The sequence below is a fragment of the Patagioenas fasciata genome, chromosome 3 (genome assembly GCF_037038585.1).
Source record: "Patagioenas fasciata isolate bPatFas1 chromosome 3, bPatFas1.hap1, whole genome shotgun sequence".
In the NCBI taxonomy this organism is placed as follows: domain Eukaryota; kingdom Metazoa; phylum Chordata; class Aves; order Columbiformes; family Columbidae; genus Patagioenas; species Patagioenas fasciata.
Genome location: NC_092522.1, coordinates 63,349,387 through 63,369,382, shown reverse-complemented (window position 1 = coordinate 63,369,382; position 19,996 = coordinate 63,349,387). Strand labels below are relative to the sequence as shown.

The 19,996-nt window shown below is 39.8% G+C and overlaps 1 protein-coding gene across 3 annotated transcripts; it reads right to left on the bottom strand.

Annotated features, from left to right (window-relative positions):
* Positions 1–288: 288 nt before the first annotated feature.
* NMBR (neuromedin B receptor) lies at positions 289–18,265 on the bottom strand. Of its 3 annotated transcripts, XR_011738367.1 has the most exons (4): positions 17,467–18,265; positions 6,621–6,969; positions 2,802–4,268; positions 289–2,648 (listed from the first exon to the last, which is right to left on the bottom strand). XR_011738367.1 is itself a non-coding variant. In XM_065834578.2 (3 exons), exons 1-3 carry the CDS (start codon positions 17,880–17,882, stop codon positions 3,867–3,869), a joined length of 1,167 nt encoding a protein of 388 aa, XP_065690650.1. In that variant the 5' UTR covers positions 17,883–18,265; the 3' UTR covers positions 289–3,866. The 3 variants fall into 3 exon arrangements, 2 of the variants coding, with proteins under 2 accessions (XP_065690650.1, XP_071662579.1); XM_065834578.2 differs by having other exon boundaries at positions 289–4,268; XM_071806478.1 differs by lacking the exon at positions 17,467–18,265 and adding an exon at positions 13,008–17,459 and having other exon boundaries at positions 289–4,268.
* Positions 18,266–19,996: the final 1,731 nt, after the last annotated feature.

Sequence of the window (19,996 nt, the reverse complement as noted above, 5' to 3'; positions counted from 1 at the left end):
CACAGAGGAAGTAATTATCTCTTCTCTCATTTTTAAATACCGTGAGAAGACATGGTAGTTTTCTCAATTGTTGCAAAAATATGATTGAAAGAAAGCAACTCAAAATTTAGGAGAGGAAGACAGAAAAGAACTGATGTTTCTGAAATGAGAAAGTTTCACAACAACAACAAAAATCAAGTGGCATTTTAACAATCATTTTAGCATAGACTTCAAGGTAGTACATGAAAAGTTCTATTGATCTCCTTTGGTTTCTTTGACTAAAGAGTTAGAAGAAAATACTTCATATAATGTGTTCTACAATCATCTTTTTAATTGTTAGTAAGCAGTGTTGTCTGGAAATAGCATCATACATCCAGATATACAATGTGTATAAAAGCACAGTAACAGACACTTCCAAAATGTACAGACTGGGCTAGCAATATGCTTAGTAAAGCTCCAAACAGATTAACTAATTCCCCCACACCACACCACAAGAATTTGAGAGAAGGCATATAAAATGTAGCCTACTTACTCAAAACAGGCTTTGAATATTAGGCCTGGGAAATAAAGAACCAAGATTGTGCTGATTTCCTGACAAGAAGTTGTTATGCTCTATCTGGGAATACCTTCCACACACAACAAAAAAATAACAGGCTATAGCTTGCAGTTCTCCAGAAGGCAAATTTAAGCTGTCCATACCACACATAGCAATTTAAGACACTGAGTCAAGAGTATAAATCAAACACAAGCATCAAATCTACTATAAATTAGATTATTATTTTTCTGGTAGGTTACCTGTGTCATCTGGTAATATCCACATCAGACAAATGCTTTCAAGAAGTAAAAAACCACAATGGATTTAGAAGTTCTATGAAATGTTATGATGTGTAGAGAAATTGCCAAACAAAATGAGTCAGGGAACCAGAAAAAAAAAAAAACAAAAAACGCAGAAATAAAAGTGAAACCTGATCGCAGTCAACGATCACTATTGAGAATTGAGAAAGGAAGGCTTTAAGCTTTTGTGTTTTGTGGGTGTAAAATATCCATGAGTAAAAATTATTCGATACTGATCAGAGCAGAGGAATCCAAAACTCTGACTGGCATTCTGGAAGAATTAGTGTAATAAAGTTAAAGAGGGGTTCTGAGAACATGTGGGCTCATGCAGAATTAAGGCACGGAAAGAGATAATGGAGCAAAATGAGAATGAGGCAGTGCTAGGCAGTTATAGATGACAACTTCCTAAACTATTACAGGTAGATTTACAAGACCATGTCAATCTGCTCCTTCATATGAAGACTTCCAAGGAGCCACTGAAGCCACAGGGCCTTTGAAGTCAGCTAGGGCAAACAGTATGGAGCTGGTCCATTCTGAACTTCATAAATTTTGTCATCTGAACTCTGCACACAGCTTTAACTACGTTACATATTATAGGTTCCACCAGCTGGACCATGCTGATTTGACATGCAGATCTTCAATCTGTTAGTTTCTCTGTTGAGTGCTAACAGCTGGGGATTTTTTTCAGGTAATCAGCTAAAATAACATACAGATTACATCAATATATCTTCTTGCTGCTATAAAGTTGAAGTAGGCGGACAGCTAGCCTTGAAGATATGTGAATTGGGGAAGAAATTTTGAACTTCAGCTGGTTCCACAGAATTACAACTGGAACTAAATTAACAGCAAGTGCATTAATAAGGACAAAAGCAACTATAAGCTGCTACACTGTATTAGCATTTGAGCTTTTGAAATTGTAAGACTTGCAACTAATTTTGAAATCCAATCTAAATTGCTAGTGTACTTTCTACTGTTCACCTTGGAGAAGTCACTGCAGAAGTACAGGTTACACTGTTGTGATAGAGACACATCTGTGCTGGAGCAGTTCCACCCAATTTAAAAGAAAAATCTATTTAAAATTACATTTGGCTCATGAACTGGCCATAAAAAAACTACTTCCACAAGACGCCATTGGCAGCCAGTACTGCCCTTCCTCCTAAGGACATTGTGAGAATCTCCTCTTTGGAGCTCAGACCCAGAACAGACCCTGCCCCAACTAACCTCTCACCTGGCTTGGGGAACAGTTATTAGTCTGACAACACACAGCTGTATAAGAGAGAAATCAGCTCCTACCCCATCAGCTCTTTCAGCAAGAGCTGGTGCAGTCCTGAAACAGATTAGAAATTTTCCTGTGGGTAGCCTTACATGAGTTTTTGCAGCAACAAGCTTGAGTCATTATGCCTGTTTGACTAGCTGTGTTAACATGTGGGCTGATTTGAAAAAGAAAAAGAGTTAAAAGAAAAAAAGGAGTCAAAAAAGAGGTGTTTAAAAGCCTAATTGCTTGTTTTCTTGTGGTCTGAAGGGCTCCTTTGCAAGCCTTGTATAAGGTATCCCCAAGAGAGGAATGTGAATGAAAAGAGAGAGCAGCCATCCTGGCAAATTTATTCTCGACAGGATTGTAATTGGTAACTACAGTTTCACCCACCATTCTCTGCAGGTTTAGTCCCAGATCTGCACTGACCATGTACCTTGAAAATGTCCTCCTGTGAATACTGACAAAGATCTGTTCACTCTCCATGGAACTGGAATGGCTCACAAAAAATATTTGAAAATCCTTCTTTTAGGCAACCTAGTTAGGATTTTCAGAAGTGCATTGACTATTTATGCACCAGGACCTGCAGGGGGGAAAAAAAAGAAAAAATAAGTCTTTTAAAGCTGAGATTTTCAATTGTACTTAGGTTTTGTAAACTGTGTGTGCAAGAGGAGTAGATCTAGGCAGCAAACAGCTGGTGCTGAGCAATCAATGCCAGCTCCCCACATTTCATTACCTGGGGATTGTTTCAGACTGGAGATTGTCTGGTCCCCTGGGTTGGGTTGGATGATCATTAGTGATCAGAGTATGTTAAATGCGTTCCTGCAGAGCAGCCTTCAGTTTGGTTTTGTCTGCTAGTCATCTGGGTCCTGCACTCTGAGACTGCTCAGAGCTGTGAGAAGCCTTTCTGCAGATCCACTTTGAAAAAGCCACTCAGAACTTTACCTCTTTTAGTGTTCAGCTATCACATTACTCTTAGTGTCCTTCTTAGCTGTGTACTGATATCAGCAAGTTGTAGCAAATATAAAGCATGTAAACACTCTAAACCAACGATGTTGCAGACTTAACGAGTCAGAAAAATGAGTTTTCAGACTCTGAGTTCTAGAAAACCTACGCGTTGCACAACACTTTTCTTTTGACACAATAATCAAGAAAGGAATACAATTTTAGCAGATAAACTTCTGATCCCAACAGCAAACAGAACCCCAAAAAGTAAATTCTGAGAATGTCTGTATGTCTACCAAAGTGAAAAAGCAAGCCAGATTTAAATGAGACAAAGATCTGGCACTGGATACTTGATTTTTTTTTTAATCTGAAACTAGAACCTATGCATTGCAATGGCTCCTTAATTGGTCCAAAAAATGCCTACCAGTCTTAATGAACGATGCTTTACACACAGCACAGTTAAAAACATGCAAAATCTATTAGAGTAAGACATGAGTCTGGATCAATATTCAGATAAAAATACATATTTTTCATATCAGAAAATCTGTACTTTTTAAAGCAAAGTTAGACCAGCTACACTAATATTCACTATTTTCTTTTCTTATATGTTAAACATATATTAGCACATCCTTTAAAGTACAATATGAACCCAATCAGGTTTTTTTTTCTCAATAAACCATACTCTTCACTTCTATCTAAAATGCTAGGTGTAAAATAACCTCAGATTGGCTAGTCTTTAACAGATCCTCTGTGCTGAGGACTCAGATGGTCTAAGCATATGAGAGCCAAAAGTGAGGTACAAACTGCAAAGAAAAAGTTCAAATTTGTTCCACAGTCAAAAATCACACCTATTAAATTATAATGACATTTCTTGTTTCAAGTTGTGCCCATTCAGTTGTGTCGTGCTAGTCACGGTGTTCCTGGTATTGCTTTTCAGGGAAGTCATTTGAATGGCAGAAGAGTTGCGCAAGTAGCTGGCAGATCTCTCCTGCTGAGCTTTCCTCCTGCAACGAAGCTGGTTGTTGAAATATCTTCTAAAACTCTCACTGAGAAAATACAGTGCAAATGGGTTGACACAGGAGTTGCAGAAACTTAGCACTCGGGCCACTAAGGTAGCAACCATATGTCCTGTTGATGGATCAATCTCATTGTAATTAAAAGAACGGTACATGTACAGTACATGGTTAGGAAACCAGCAGACAGCAAAGAAGGCAACAAAAACTAGAACTATTTTTGCCAGACGTTTCCGAGTTTCCATCTAAAAAGAAAAAGAGAACCCAAATGAACAATAGCAAATAGAATTATTCCATGTAACAGGCTTAATTAAAACATTTATACTTTATATTCACTTTAACAACTACCATAAGTAAGGGCAGTAAAAAGACTTCCTTCAGTGGCTGAATTACTTTTTCTATCTCATTTACTTTCCACTTTCAGTTTACTTTCAGTGACAGACCCTAACTGTTTGCAGTCACAGAAGGTTGCTCTTTCTATATGATATACACAGCAAGAGCGATTCATGACCCAAGCAACCATTGGCTTTTAGCCTGAAAGTAGGAACCAAACTATAACATGAAACATAACCTTTTCTGATGAGATCTCAGTGCTTGGCTTGAAGTTAGCTTTCATTAGAAAGCTATTTAGAAACCATTGGCTTTGAAATGTAGAGACATTGTTAGTGAAATGGAGGGATATGCTAGGGTGTTAGCTATACAATGATATTTACATTCCATTGTTTTGCCTGAAAAGCCTCAGCTTGCACCTCTGTCCTAGGCAAACCACCAAAACTGCATTGCACAGTCCGAAGCTTCTTAATTCCAGGATAAGGTGAAAGGTTCAGTTAATCTTCAATAGTGACATGAAAGCAAGGTACCTTAATTGCAGTGCTGAAGTATAATTGGATTACAATGTAGACACTGAGAGTCGTGGAAAAGTTGACAGGAAAGGAGCCTACACAGTGGTTCCAAACTGAGAGAGGGAGGGCAGCTGCCCAGGTAGAAGGTACCAAAGAGAGGCAGAAAATTCCTACATATTCCTCCCAAAAGATTTATTACACACATCAGGTACCAAAGTTTTGCAGAGGCAGGAAAGTTTTCTGGCTTTGCTCAATTTTCTATCAGTTTTAACGTGAAAAATTCAAGGGTATTTATTCTAACAGGGTCTCAAAATCTGTGAAACAAATCTAAAGCAGTTTTCCTGGTTTCACCTAAACCAAAACCGGTGGGGAATTCACAAAAGATGGGGAAACTCTACCATTCCAATTTGGTAGGATTTGTACTGGGAGAGATTGCAAAGGCAGACTAAAAGGTACAGAGTTTTAGGGTGAATATTACACTTCTGTGCTAAGGCCTAAAGAAACATGAATTTATATCAATAGTGTGAATTTACATTCTCTTGCTGGGACATATGTAAGTACACTGGAATTTTCTATTCTTCTGAGCCTCATAGATTATCATTCTACTTAGGCAGAATGAAAAAATATGTTCTTACTTTGAAAATAACATGTGGGTTTAGAAATGCGATATAAATTAAATGCTTTTTCCATCCTGAAGGTTCAGCCAAAAGGCTCTCTATATTTCACAGCAAAATAAAATAATACATGCAGGGCTAATATGTCCGCATTTTTGACAAGAAACAGGCTAGAATAGAAATGAAATGCTGAGCAAATGACATGAGGGAATGTGGTCTTTCTTTTTAAAAGACTACATACATGTTATATATACGAAGATATTTCAGTGAGTGTAAAGGTATTTTCTAAAATATTAGCAGAGAAAACCCTTCCAAACTGTTTTAATGGGCATCAGTATTTTTCTCTGTCAATAACAACACTTTTGTAAAGTGGCTGAGGCACTTTCGCTGCAAAAGCTATTGTTAGTGTACAGAAATGTTCCTGCTAAGGAACAGCCTTTTGCAATCTTATTGCTTCCTGAGCCTTGCTGAGAAGCTGACTTTGTCCAGCCTATACCTAAAGTTTTATAGCATCTATAATAGAAAGGGTATTAGAAAAGTGTGAGTTCAGGATTGTATCCAAGAAAGAACTACTGAGAAAGTCAAAAAATAACCAGTTCATGCTCTGTGTTCATATTTACAGCACTCTGTAAAGAAGAACCTTAGATCCCCCTAAGAAAATTTTCCCTACCTATGTCAGCTTTTTAATTTCCAAGCACAAATAAAACGAGGAGAGGAAAAAAAAGGAAAAAAAAAAAAGTCCATGTAAGATTTCTTCCCAAAATGGCTGCCTATGGAAATAGGTGAAGCCAGCAGCAGTAGCTACAAAAACATTGTTCCTCAGTAAGAATACAAATAATGGTTACACTAACAACTCTTACAAACTCATATGCCAATTCTATTTCTTGTTGGGAGTATGAAGTGATGACATTGAATTTATATTTTTTCTTGCTTCTCATCATTTACCTACTGGGCTTAATACTGAGTAATTGTAAAAACAAGAAGATTTTACAGATAATCCTTGGCTTAGTTCATGCGTATAGAAACGTAAATAATCCTCTGCAAAATCCAACAATTTGGATGTTATAGTTCCTGGACTTTCATTTATGAGTGTATACAGCACACAAATCTTTCATTGGGATGTAAAAAGCAAATTGCTTACCTGCTTTTTGGAATGCTCGCTGTATTCTCCAGGGATGTTGTGAGCACTTTTTATTAAACTCTTTGCAATATGATAGTAGTAGATACTAATAATGGCAAGAGGAATAAGGAAATACACAAGAAAAATCAGCACAGAATGGATCTTCGGGTGCATATCATCTGTCATGGGGTATGGTATGCATGCTGTGAAAGTAGCATTATTTGTGTCATTGATGTGGGCCAGTTCAGAGAACACCACTTCAGGAACTGCTAGGAGCATGGAGACTACCCAGATGGCAATGGCTTTAACGTAGGTCCATAGCACTGCACTGGAGGTCTGGATATCCATGGGATTTACAATTGCTTTGTACCTAAAATTGATTAAAAAAAATCAGATGCAAATTAACAGGTATCTTTTCAAATTCAACATGTGATTCATGAGGCTACTTCTAGCTTTGATTAAAATAATGTCATATTTTGTTCTTATTTGACATGTCAATGGATTTGTAATCACTCTTAATTTTGCATTCTCTAAATCTTCAGCTTCACCTGCAGATATATATCCACCAGAAGTGGCAAAAGGAGTCCTGGATACAACTGGTGGCTGCAGGTGCCCATGATGTGCCATCCTCGTGAAAGGGCAGAAGCAGCCATGATTCCGCTCTTTCCTTCCCCAAGTCTTCCCAGCAAATCCACAAATGCACATCCTACCTCCATACTTGCACCTCACTTTCACACCAGCACATGCACACTAGTTTCTTTCCTCAGCTCCCACAGCCCAGGATCCCCTCGTGCCCACCACTATGGCTTTCCCACTCTCGGGCTCCACCAGCCCCCTGGGAGCGCATGGCAATAATCAGCATTAACCACCTCTTGTCAGACCAGCAACAACCACTGCAGTGGTGGCTCTTGCCTTTCCAGCCCAGCACCTTTCTGCACACAGATATGCTGTCCCAACTGTAACACCTGGAATACAAGTATCTTCATAAAGACAGGCAGGAACGACTCCCAACAACCTGTTCAGAAATATTAAACTCTTACTATAAATAAACATTTCCACAACAATAGTTGGGAGCTGCTGCTCTCTACTGTGTTTTGGGAAACTGTCTCGTAATATATGATTACATATAAACATTTGCGGAATTGATAATTTCCTAACCATTACAATGAAAAGAGGAAGACCTGCAGAGAATGGAGATACCATACTAGAGCAAAGGAAAATAAATAGACAGAAGTAGAGTCTGGTCAAGGCTTCTTTCATTAAAAAAATTTAAAAATTGCTGCAGAAAGTGAAATTTTCTATAATAAAAGGTCAGTTTTGAAAACCAAACCTGATTTGAGAAAAATATTTCAAGGACATCTTAATGTTTTGAGTCAATTTTTAATATATTTTGAAAGCTTTTTTTCATTATGTAGGTAACTTATCTTTTAATGTTTTTATTAAAAACTGAACATTAAACAAAACCCTTCCACTTGTCTAAGCTGTGGTAATTTGGAAGGTTGTTTTTTCTGATGTTCTTTTTGTTTTCTTCAATTTTTTGTTTCTAGTTTCAATTTGATTTGGGATGGGTGGGGTTTTTTTCTGAAATTGAAGAAGGCTTGAGAAATGAAAAAATTATTTTTCTTTAATATCTGAAGAAAATTTAACAGGAAGAAGGGAATCAGGAGAGATTCATATTCCATGTATGTAACTTTATTCATCTTCAGATATTTCTAGTCAGTGGACGTGTACTTTGAAAGAGTGATTCAGATTTTAGGTGTGTTAAAACCCTCTCTGAGGTGCTTATTTTTCTCTGTTAGTGATACAGTGAGCTTAGAGTGAGAAGAACTGTAACTTAGACATCTCTACTTGGGGATAGAACTCTTTATCCATGCATGTAGATACATATACATGCATATAGAAACCTAAATATTTATGGGTATGAACAGGTGCTAAATACATGCCAAGGGTTAGGTTATGGCTAAATATAATGCAGTTGCTGAAGCGAATGCTGAGAAATGGAGTTGAGATCCAAAACACCCTTTATGGCTGATTTACAGCTCCTGACAGGTACTTTATAACCCCTCAAGACCTTGAGCAGATCTTTGAAGAACTACAGATAAAAGCTACAGCTTCATGCAGCAGCTTGTGAGTTTGCTGGCAACCAACAGTAAAGTGGGCCATGCCATGAAAATGTCTGGAGCACAGCACTGTCTCTGTACCCTAGCAAACTTTTTCTTCAGAGAATATTTGAGTCAAAATGTGTCTTGGACTCTCTTAGGATGGTGATAAATTGTCTTATCACTAAATAATTAAAAATAATGGCTATTTATGTTCATATCCTCTCTGAATTCAGAGAGATGTTTTTTACTGTGTCTTCACCTGTAGCACAGAGTAAAAAACAAAACTCAGTAAACCACCTCTGTTAATTTATGTTTACCATTTCTTCTAACACACAATGAGAAAGTCCCTGGGCACCAAGGTGTAAAGAAATCCTTTAAACTGCCATAGGAAAGACAGAAGCTTCTGCACAAAGCATGAATGCTCCCCAGCACAAACTGTGTCCTTATTATTCTATAATTTGCTTCCTATTGCTGTCTGCCTTGATTGCATTACGTAAACACAGACCATCTATTTCATTCCATTTCATTCAACTGAAGTGACGTCAAGTTCTTACACATACTCATTTCTTTAAAACTACATTGTGGGGGAAGAGCTGGCTTGGGTACTCTGTGGGGAGAAGGGGAATGACTTTGGATAAAAATCGTGTTTTGTACTACAGATATTTTTTCAGCCTCTCTTTTCCCATTGCATTGTTTCAAACTGTTTTGACTACAGCCTTACAACCCAAGACAATGACCACGTCACAATTAATTGTTTTAGCAGCATTCGATCTGGTTAGTATCTAAATGAGAGACATTTTCAGAAGCCTTTACATTACCAGAAGATGTGGCATATATTTGTGCCTTGGCATATATTGCTGTTTCAGCAAACAGCATGCTTTCCCCTGAGCTATGACTGATTCCAGGTTGGAAGGCATTGGAGCAGAGTGTCCTTTTTCAAAAAACCAGCTGGGTTCAGCCCAAAAAAAGTCTTATTTAGTTCTATCAAAATTCTACTTGTTACTTAGCTGACTACAAGATAGCATTCTTCTTCCTAGGACTCAGCCCTGCACTGTCAATGGGAAGAAAAAGGCACTAAGTGCTTTACAAAATCTGTCATGTTGTTTATATCTTTGAAAAGATATAGAGTAGAAAGAGACAGGTTACAGATAAAACCAAATGTAAGTTGAGTGAAATCAGAAGTGTTCCCAAAATGAACACCCAGCCTCTTCCTTTGTATAAAACCAGTGTAAGGCTAAAACGTACCACCAACCATTCAAATTACAAAGTGCATATTTTCTATCAATAAAACAATACTGGTACATCAGAGTAAGGGTGCAAATTATTTAGTCAAATTAGTAAGCAAAATCCATCTTTTCCTTTACTTCACTGACATAAAAAAAAAAAAAAAAAAGAAAATTATAGGTTGCCATGAAGTTCAGGAAGTAATTATAAATATGCATTTGGTTTTAATTAAAAGCCTTCATGTAAATTATGTCTTCTACATCCTCTATCATTATCACTGCTAACAAAGGCACCCCAGATTAGGAAGTACTTTTATAATAAGTTTCCTTTCTTTGGAGGTGTGGTTTCTGCCACCAGACGCAATTACAAACTTGCCCATTCTGCAGATATTGGTTTTGTTTGTAGAGCATGTTTTCATTATGAAGCAATCTCGTCCTTCTACACAACTCAAAAAAAATGATGAAAAAAAATAATATCCTCTTCCTCCTGAGTTATAACATATTCCTGACTTCTAAACTCCAATAGAGCTTACCTGCTTCTCCACACCTTTGTTTTCAAAGGCCTTCATTAAAGTATTGCTCAGCTCCCAATTAGAATGGAAAGCTCTATTCCTGCCTCTGCTGCATCCACAAAGCTTCTCCCCTCCCACATACTTAACTTCAAAAGAAGCTGCTCCATGATTGGTCCTTAGCTGTCCCTCCATTGCAGCACTACCTCTTTTTCTAGAGTACTTTCTTGTGATGACCTTCAAAAACAAATTCAAAACCCGCCTGGACACATTTCTGTGTAACCTCATCTAGGTGTTCCTGCTCCGGCAGGGGGATTGGACTAGATGATCTTTCAAGGTCCTTTCCAATCCCTAACATTCTGTGATTCTGTGATTCTGTGTCATAAGCCAAGCAGAGACCTAATTCAGGCAGGGCAAATCCATACTACTTTAAATTGCATTTTAATTCTGGATCTGGAGGAGTTGGTATTGGCTTTACCATAAAGCTTCTGTTTTGAGTGGTGTTGCTGTGTCATAGGACTGTGTTTCCTGCAAACCAGAGTCATTTATTAAAAACATTTATACGTTTTCATTTTATTGCGTCATTACATGAAGATTTCAAATATAAAAAGACCGAGTTTAGCCTAACAATACAAAATTATAAAAATATATCCAAATAGGAAACATGACTGTATGGTCAATATTTGTTCAAAATACTACTAACATGTCCAGGTGTTGTTCACTCCACTAAAGTAGAACGAGATTTTGGGTGGGGTCAAACCCCTTTTCCTTGTATAGGCAGCTCTTTTGACTCAGCTCCAGCTGCATCATGAAGACAAGAACAATTTATCTAGCAGAGAACAATGTGGAATCATTTGATGTTCACTGCTGTGGGAACTTCTTTCACAACACACACACAGCTCGAGATTCACATTTATTCTATTTTATTCTTATAAATTATCGCAATTTAAAGAAGATTTTTTGGTTTTATAGTTAGTCCTAATGTTTTTGTTCTATGCAAGAATTGCATTTACCAGGAATGAGCATCTCAGAGGTCTGATAGCTGAATATTAATAAACAGTATTTGAAATGAAGACTAGCAGACCATATGTAAGCACAACTAAAATGAATGTCAATGGTATGTGGTCTGTTTCTCAGGGGGAAAATGCTAAGATTTTCTAAATGGAAAAAATTTTCTACTCCATAGAAATATGCTCTGTTGAGCCAAAAACTATCAATAGTGCTTCAACAAAAAAGTCTGATTAAGTCTTTTGGATTATGATTTCTCCACCTGGAAGAGAACTAAAACATAAGTTTTCCAGAATGTTTTTGGTTTGTTTCTGTAGTTTTTTTGGTTGTTGTGGTTTGGGATTTGTTGCTGTTGTTGTTAGGTTTTTTGTTTGGTTTGTTTTTTATTTTTCAGTTGGTTGGGTAGGGTTGTTTGTTTCTTTTTGGTTTTGTTTTTTTGTGTGTGTGTTGTTTTTTGTTTTAGCATGAAATATATTACCTTTCCTGTCCACCCAGTGCTTCAGAGGAGAGATTTCTCTTTCCTTCTAATTTTTTATTCTCTTGCTACTTCTTTCTCTTGCCATTCCCCTCACATGAGCTACTGTATGTCTTACAAGCCCATACAACCCTTGCAATGCCAGCTCACTGCCTGCACTCTGTCTTTTTAGATCTACTTGTCTAAGCCCATATACTTATAACTGCACTAGTTAAAAGTACCTTCAGTTCTCTTCCTGAGAGGAGTAATAGTGAATGGTTTCACTGGCTGTTATTCAGAAAAGTGCATATATGTCAGTATCCCCATTAGATTTATATTTAAGTTTGATAATTCCAAGTCATTGAGGAGCCAAATCTGACAAAAACATCTGCTACATGTATATTAGCAAACTAAACAGCACAAGAGCCTATTCTTCAGCCTGGAGGCCAGGCAGCATTGGCAGGACACCTATAACCATTCCATTAAATTCTCTAATCTCCCAATACAAGACTACCACGTCCAAATAAAATAGGTAGTTTATACCTCTGTTGGTAAGGGTCCCTGTAATAAGAAATCAGGATTTTGGAGGCCTCCAATCACTATATTTCAGCCTGGATCAGCACTTAACAAAAGAAGAAACTTTAAATAAATTCTGAAGAGTAAAAAGAAATCTTTATTGAGGGTGATTTTATTAATGCAAAATCATAAAGTAGTTACTAGGGCATCTTTTCACACTTCTGAATGTCTTCAAAACATCTCCTGAGTCCCCCAAGAAGTAAGAGATAGTAGACATGCAAACTGAGCCAGAATGGGTTTTCTTACCAGTTTTAGTCAGAAGTCAGCACATCATAGATTTAAAATTGCACAAAATGTTTCTCAGTTTTTTTACACTTTAAAAAATACAGACTGCAATCTTCCAAACTGAAAGCAAATAAATAAAGAAATAAAACAAACAGACAAATAGTTTAGCTATGCAAATCTATAGGATACATTTTAAGCACCTGAGTCAGGCACTGTATTTAGTTATTTGAGAATTAATTTACATTTCAAACTCCTTTGTTATTAAGATACAGGAAAGGAGTCACAACACTAGTGAAAAATAACTCAGTTACCTGGTTAATCAAGTATTTGCCTGATCAAAGGTGTCTTTCTGTCACACTTTTTGGGAAGAACACAAAGAAGATTTTATTTCAATTGCAGCAGGGTGAGTTGCTCCACTGTTCAGCTTCACTGTCTTCATTAGAGTGCAGCATGACTGTATTTGAGCTAACACATTTAAACTCTTCATTAAAAAGAAAATTCAATCTAGAAAAAGTAGCAGAACTAAATTTAATGCTATTTTTACAGATCACATAAAAATGAGGCATAAATGACAGTCAAAGAGAAAAGGAAAGACCGTGTGGGACAAATCTAGAGCTGTTTTGCGGGGCTGCTATTTATTCCCTCAAAGTCTATTCACCCCAGGTCTCTTGGCACTTCATGGGTACAATTGCTTTTCATCAGCATACACAATAACACAGTGATGGCCAGAGGTGCACACCGTAGCACTCCTTCTTAATCCACTGGCCCCCGAACTTTTCCAGCCACCTCTCTGCACCGAGGTTTATGTGTCATCCAGACTCCTAGCTCTGAAAAGCATCTTGAAAACATGTTTCCGTTCTTGTACTCCACTTCCTTACCCTGGATTCCTACTCAGGCACAAAGCAGCAACATCTCTCACCCTGAGGAGAAGGTGAGGAGCCCCATGGACCCAGGTTGCATTCTGAGTAAAATGCATGGCCCACCATGAATGTAAATTGAAAAAATGTTCCCTGGAGCAGTGAAGAAGTTCACAGATGGTTCAAGTCCGGCACAGTTCAAGTCAGGTTCATCCCTAGTTGCTGTCCTCTCTGCAGTAACGACACGCTGGCACACCTTTTCTTTATGTGTGCCATGCTGTAGTCCCTCTGGCTACACTTCTCCTCTAACCTCTTTGTTTTTACCCTCCTTATCCAAGATCACAGCAAGTCCTGGGACTTTCTAATCAACAGCCGTTAGCCCTGACCAAAACTGCAGTCCACAGCCTCTGGAGAAGTAAGCTCAACAGGGGACCGATTTTTAATTCCTTGTGCCACTACGCCTCTAGGAAGTGCACCACTGGCTGTGATGCATCAGCTCTGTGGGCACTTTCAGTGTGTGCTGAGTGCTATTGGGGGTGTTCTGCTCTGTGGCCCCCTTAGTTTCCTATAACTTTTTTGTATATTTTTGCCCCCCAGCAAGAGGAGTGGTGGCCTTGAGGGACAGGGGTTCTGTCACTGCATATGTCCCATGCAGCAATGGGAGGAGACATCTGGCTCAGCAGCACTGTTCTTGTGCTGCCTTCTGTACCCCAGAAGACATAGAGATCCCACCCTCTCCCGATGACAACACGCTGCAAAACCAGTGCCCCCACTGCATCATCTCTGCTGACACCATCCCCACCAGTGCCGCTGACCTCCCACCCCTATCTGCCCCAAAATGTGTGGGGCTGCAGCAGGGCACCACTGCTCACCCACAGTAGCAAGACCCACAGGAGCTCAAGGGTGTGAAGGGCTGTTTGGTGGGACCAGTTGCTGTTCCTGGGATGTTGATGGGCAACCTTGGGCAGATCTGCTGCATTTTGCCAATTTCAATCTCCAAGTATTTTCTAGGAAAGTCTGAGAAGTACTGTTACAAGTTGCATATCATGTTTGGGAAAAAGGAAAAAAAAAAAAAAAAACCACAAACAACAACCAAACAAAAAACAAAAAAACAACACCCCTTTCCCCTCCTACAAAAAAAAAAAAAAAAAAAGACAACAACAAAAAACACCTAGATAAGGAAGCTTCTGAAAGAAGGTGCATATTTGTCACACTGAAAGTACTAGTGATGTTGAGTTGACCTTCTGTGACAATAAGTCATACAAAACAAAGTAAATTAGAAAATAAATATATGCAATGAATACTACTTTTTCTTCCCTGTAGCTTCAGTTTGTAAGTAACAATCACTCAGAGCTCATTGCTTCTGTAGCAGTTATTGTTAAATGTACCATATATATGTAATTTGCCATGCAGAATTTCCACATAAACAATAAGTGCTCATTATACTGCGGAAACCATGACAACCTCCCTTATCCTAATTCACACAGGCACACTGTAAAGGACTCTAAATATTTGTAGATTTATTCCTTAGTGTCATCAGTGTCTGGAGTTCTATACATTCTGTAGTAATAGGGAGTAAAAAGCAAGAAAAGCTTTAATGATCATATACTAAAATATTCTATCAGCACTATCTGTGAAAGAAGGAATCACTGAGAAGACATTGTATAGAAGATAAAATACATACTAGATTATAATGGAGCCTTTTTAGCAACATCACTGCTTCCAAACTGCTAACATCCTATGTGAGATTTGCCTATCTGGAGTTAACACTGTCCCAAGCCAAGCCTCACCTCCTCAGCACCTCTTAGACGCAGGATGCTGCCACCACTCCTGATCTTCTGACATAATTACCTCTAGCTGACCTAGTAAAGATGACACGTTAGGATCTGGTTATGAATTAGTGTGACAAAAATGTCTACACACCAGTGCCTCCCCTTTATTTCAACACAAGTGTCATACAAAAACGTAGACCTGAGTCCAACCCATACTCTACTGAGAGTCCACCCAAGTTCACTCAGAGATGACTTGGCCACTAGGAGGTAAGACACGGGTCTCTGAAGTCAGTGACTGCTCTTCTGATAGAAAAAAAAAAAAGTGTTTTTTGTTCTTGGTAACTAAAAACATAACTACAAAGGATAAAGAAAGAGAGTTGTTAAATCCTCTAATATAACTTTCTCTGGTATTCATCTATATTGTGGACTCAAAAATCCTAGGGGAATGTATTTGTTATGAGTTTATATGGTCACACCACACCATCTGTAGCTAATGCATTCAATATAAATGGATTCAGCATTATTACTTCTTTAATCTTTCCTGAAGTTAAAAGAAGCACATAAAATTATATGGAAAAAGCTAACAATGGATGGTCCAAAGCTATATAAAAAGTAAATGAATCCTTAAACATTAAATCACCAGCATTCCCTCACATTCTATTTCACTACAGGTACTACCTCCTCTGCAAATAACTTCTTCCCTTTTCAAATAAGATACTGTAATTATACTTTTAAACACACGAAATAGAGCAGAAATAAAACTGCAAGGTTTGCTTGGCCCTCCAAGGACAGTTTTTTACATACTCTTTAACTGAGGTAATCAGGGAGTTACAGGTGTTCACTTCTAACCAGGGGGTTACAGGAGTTTGCTTTAAAGTATGGTTTTTAAGCTTGTCTTCAAAAATAGAATCCATTTGCATATGTTATAAAGTGTTTACACACAACTAGTTTAGGTCTTGATTCAAACACCACTGAAATTGATGGCCACTGAAGACTATTCTCAGGTGGAGTCAAATGATTTACTGAACTGGTTAAAAAAAAAAAGGGGGGGGGGGGGGGGCAAAAAACAGTAATACTCTATAAAAAAAGGGATTTAAAGTTTTAAAGAAACATTATTGTAAGGGTGAAGACACATTACTAAACTCAAGCTTTTACATCATGCACCAATGTAATGCACTTGTTTGACTTAAAATCCAAACAAAAGAAAATGGGGTATTTCCTATGGAGAAGCAATTGAATATTTTCATTTCTCACTGGGGAAAAAAAAAAAAATCTTTAGATAATGGAGGAAAGATAATTTCATTTAATTTAAGGTTGCCAATTACACTGCCAGATTTTGTCTTTCAGAGCCTGGAGCACAGTCCTATAAATCCCTTAAGTATCTATTTACGTTAACTGGAAGGAAAAGTTTGGGGTCCAGGTCTTTGTTTCTTCCTAATCTGACAAGTGCTAGAGATGGCAGTCTTACTTTCTAGTTTGTTTTGAGTAATTTTCTTCCTTTTTTTTTTCTTTGCTATAAGTTCAGAAGAAGCCAAAACGCTAGAACAAAAAGTTTAAGATTGATAATTACAGCAGAAGAGTATGGTGCCTTCAAATTACCAGAGGCTGAACAAGTTCCGGCAGTCACCTCTAGTAACCTGCTCTTCTACTAGGGCGCAAACACACACACACACACACACACACGCACACACACACACACACAGTTCCTCAGCAGAAAGAAACAAATCTATTAAAAATACCTCTGTGCTTGACTTGGTTTAAATTGCTCACTGCCTATTGACATATCACTGTGTTTTGTCACAGACTGTATTTAGGGTCTAAAATCTTCCTCTAATGAATAGGATTTCAATATATAAGCTGTTACAGAACCATCTCAGAAGTGCAGGAGACAGTTCTTGCATCTGGTATCCTGGAAGTTGGAGGCCCAGGTGCACCCATCTTCAGAAACCCTTTAACTTAAGTTAGTACCAACCAGACTTGCTATCAGTCAGTGAGGGAAGAAGCAGCACCTTATAAGTTGGAATGAGGGAATTGCAAACCAGGGATGCCTTACCAGAGGGGTGCTTCACCTTTCATGCCAGCTCTGGCTAGCTTTAGCCCAAGCTGCAGAGAGCTGAGACGGGGCAGCCCAGCCTTCCTACCTGTCGGCACTGAGGGCAGTGAGGGTGAAGACAGAGACACCAACAGAAGTGAGCTGGATAGCAGGGATGAGCTTGCAGCCCACCTCCCCGAAGAGCCACTCCTCGGAGAAATACCGTGAGGCATCCACAGGCACACAGGTCACTAGCAACAGCAGATCGCCGGCAGCCAGGCTGGAGATGAAGATGTTTGGCACACTCCTCATGGCACTGTTGGAGATGAAGATCTTCATGAGGATGATGTTGCCCAGCAAGCCCACAGTGATGATGAGCAGGTAAAGTGAAGGAATCACACAGCGGATGATGAACATGGCCGTGCCCCGTGCTGGGGACAGCAGGGCTGTGTCTGGCACCAGCCGGGCGCTCCCATTCTCCCCGAGGGGCACTGCTGTGAGCTCGGGAGCCAGCTCTCCCTCCATCCTCCAGCTTCAGGCAGATCGGGGTTGTCCCGTGCGAAGTGCAATGGGAACCACTGGAAAGCTTCGCCTCCCTGGAAGTCAACCAACTTTCTCCCTCCTGCCTTTCTTTCTTCTTTTTCTCTGCCGAGTTTTCTCCTTTCAGAAATGCAGAGGAAGCGCTGTCCGCCTGTGCAGTGGCGGAGGGTGGGGGGGATAAAAAATCTCGCGCCGCTCCCTTTCAGCTCTTCGGACAAGCCCGCTCCCGGGGGGAGGGAGGGCGAGATCCTGCGCCTCTGGGCAGCAACTGCCATCAGGACCGCAGCCTGCCCTCGCCCCCGGTAGCGTCCTCGGGGCGTCGCCGCCGCCGCGGAGCCGCGGTCCGGCCGTCTCTCCGCGCCCGCGGGGGCCAGAGCGGACTCCCGGCGGGAACCGCGCGCCGGGTCCGCGCTGCCGTGCAGCCGCCGGCGCTGTCCAGCGGCACTGGTGCTGCTCGCCCCGCGGCTGCGGGCGGAGCCGGACCCGGGGGTGAGGCGCAGACCAAGCCCGCGGCTTGCTCCGCAGTCCCGATTTATACCTGGTGCTGGGAGGAGCCGCCCCGCCTCTCCTCCTGCAAGCGCTTGTGCTCTCGCCCCAACCCCCGAGACGCCGAGGAGGATCTTGCGCGGAGGGGAAGCGCGGAGCGCAGCCCCAAGAGGCACTGCCCGGCAAACCGGGGAGCTGTCCGCCCCGTCGGGCGGAAGGCGGGATCGCCCGCGGGAAGCCCGTCGTCCAGTATCTTACCCGGGTGAAACCATGGCGCTTTGAAATGCAGGGTGACAGGGAGCGAGGGAGTTGGAGATGAGAGGATTTTATTTCTGTTATCCAGCTATGGGTTCTGAATAGACCCTGCTTGAAGACATCAGCTGCCTCTAAAGTTTCAGGGTTTGATTTGCGAAACTGCATTTCATGTTACTGTCGACTATGGAAATGGGGACAGGTGAGATGTTTTATCCATGACTTACTATTCAAATGGTATAACAGAGTGGAGAATAAACGTTGTTCACCTCTTCAAAGTGCAGCATTTGTTCCTAATCTTTCTTGCTCTTCAGTGAGATAATACGTTTTACTTCCTAATGTCTGCACATGTAGTCTTTCCAAACAGCTCCAACTGTTTCCAGCAGAAGTCATGAATATAGGTAGAAGTGCTGGAAGAGGGGCAGACCTACTGGACTGAAGTTTTCAAGATAAAGAGCTAAGGCAGATGAATAACAGCATTTGCCAGTGACATACTCTGCAGATGGATTCTTTCCCTTCCTCTTCTCAAAAGGGAGAAGGTATGAGCTTGCAGTGAACTTGCTTGTTCATATTATTAAAATAGTTCTTTTGAAGCCCTATGGGTTTATGACAGGTGTATGGAGAAAGCAAACAAATGCATGGAGGACTTGCTGAAGTGAGAGAAAGAGTTTGACCACTGAAATACCAGAATAAAAGCATTAATACATAGACTGTTCTTGCCATGCTGTCCAGTGTAGGAATTGAATTTAACAGACATTAGCAATTTATCCTAAATAACCTTTTTCTAAGATTATCAAACAAAAAGTAATATTGCTTCTTAAAAGTTACACCTCTCTGTATCTATTGATTGATCTTTGTGACTCTTCTCGCTTCCCTGAATATATGAGCATGTTACAGTTGTGTAGATTACTGTTTCATATAAAACTGATTACTTTATTATAATAGAAAACCCAGTCAGTGCTAGTCCTCAGAAGTGATCGGGCTAGAGACTTCATCTTTACCACTAGTCAGCTGATAGGAATGGTCACAGAGATCCTCTGGAAGTGATTCTTTTTACTGATCAAGTTTCCTTAAAATAGTGTCAAATTCAACTACATTCCCTCCAAGGCACCCTTACTGTTGTCTTGGATATTTATCACAACTGCTGATACTCTCTACTTTGCTGAGCATATACAAAATTTTCTAAGGCCATCAACATTCAGGTCTCCGCAAGCAGTCTGAATCAGTCTTTTTCATTCCCATTAATTGGATCCAATATGTGCCTTTAAAGCTGTAAGCCCACAATATGGCCCCTTCACTAATTTATTTGAAAATGGGCTTATATGTGAACAATCAATACGATTCTCATTGGGAGAATAGTT

Coding starts and splice junctions, on each gene's coding strand:
- NMBR (XM_065834578.2), bottom strand. CDS start 17,882: ATGGAGGGAGAGCTGGCTCCCGAGCTCACAGCAGTGCCCCTCGGGGAG. Junction 6,970..17,466: donor ACTGCCCTCAGTGCCGACAG/GTAGGAAGGCTG, acceptor AATCAATTTTAG/GTACAAAGCAATTGTAAATC. Junction 4,269..6,620: donor GCGAGCATTCCAAAAAGCAG/GTAAGCAATTTG, acceptor TTTTCTTTTTAG/ATGGAAACTCGGAAACGTCT.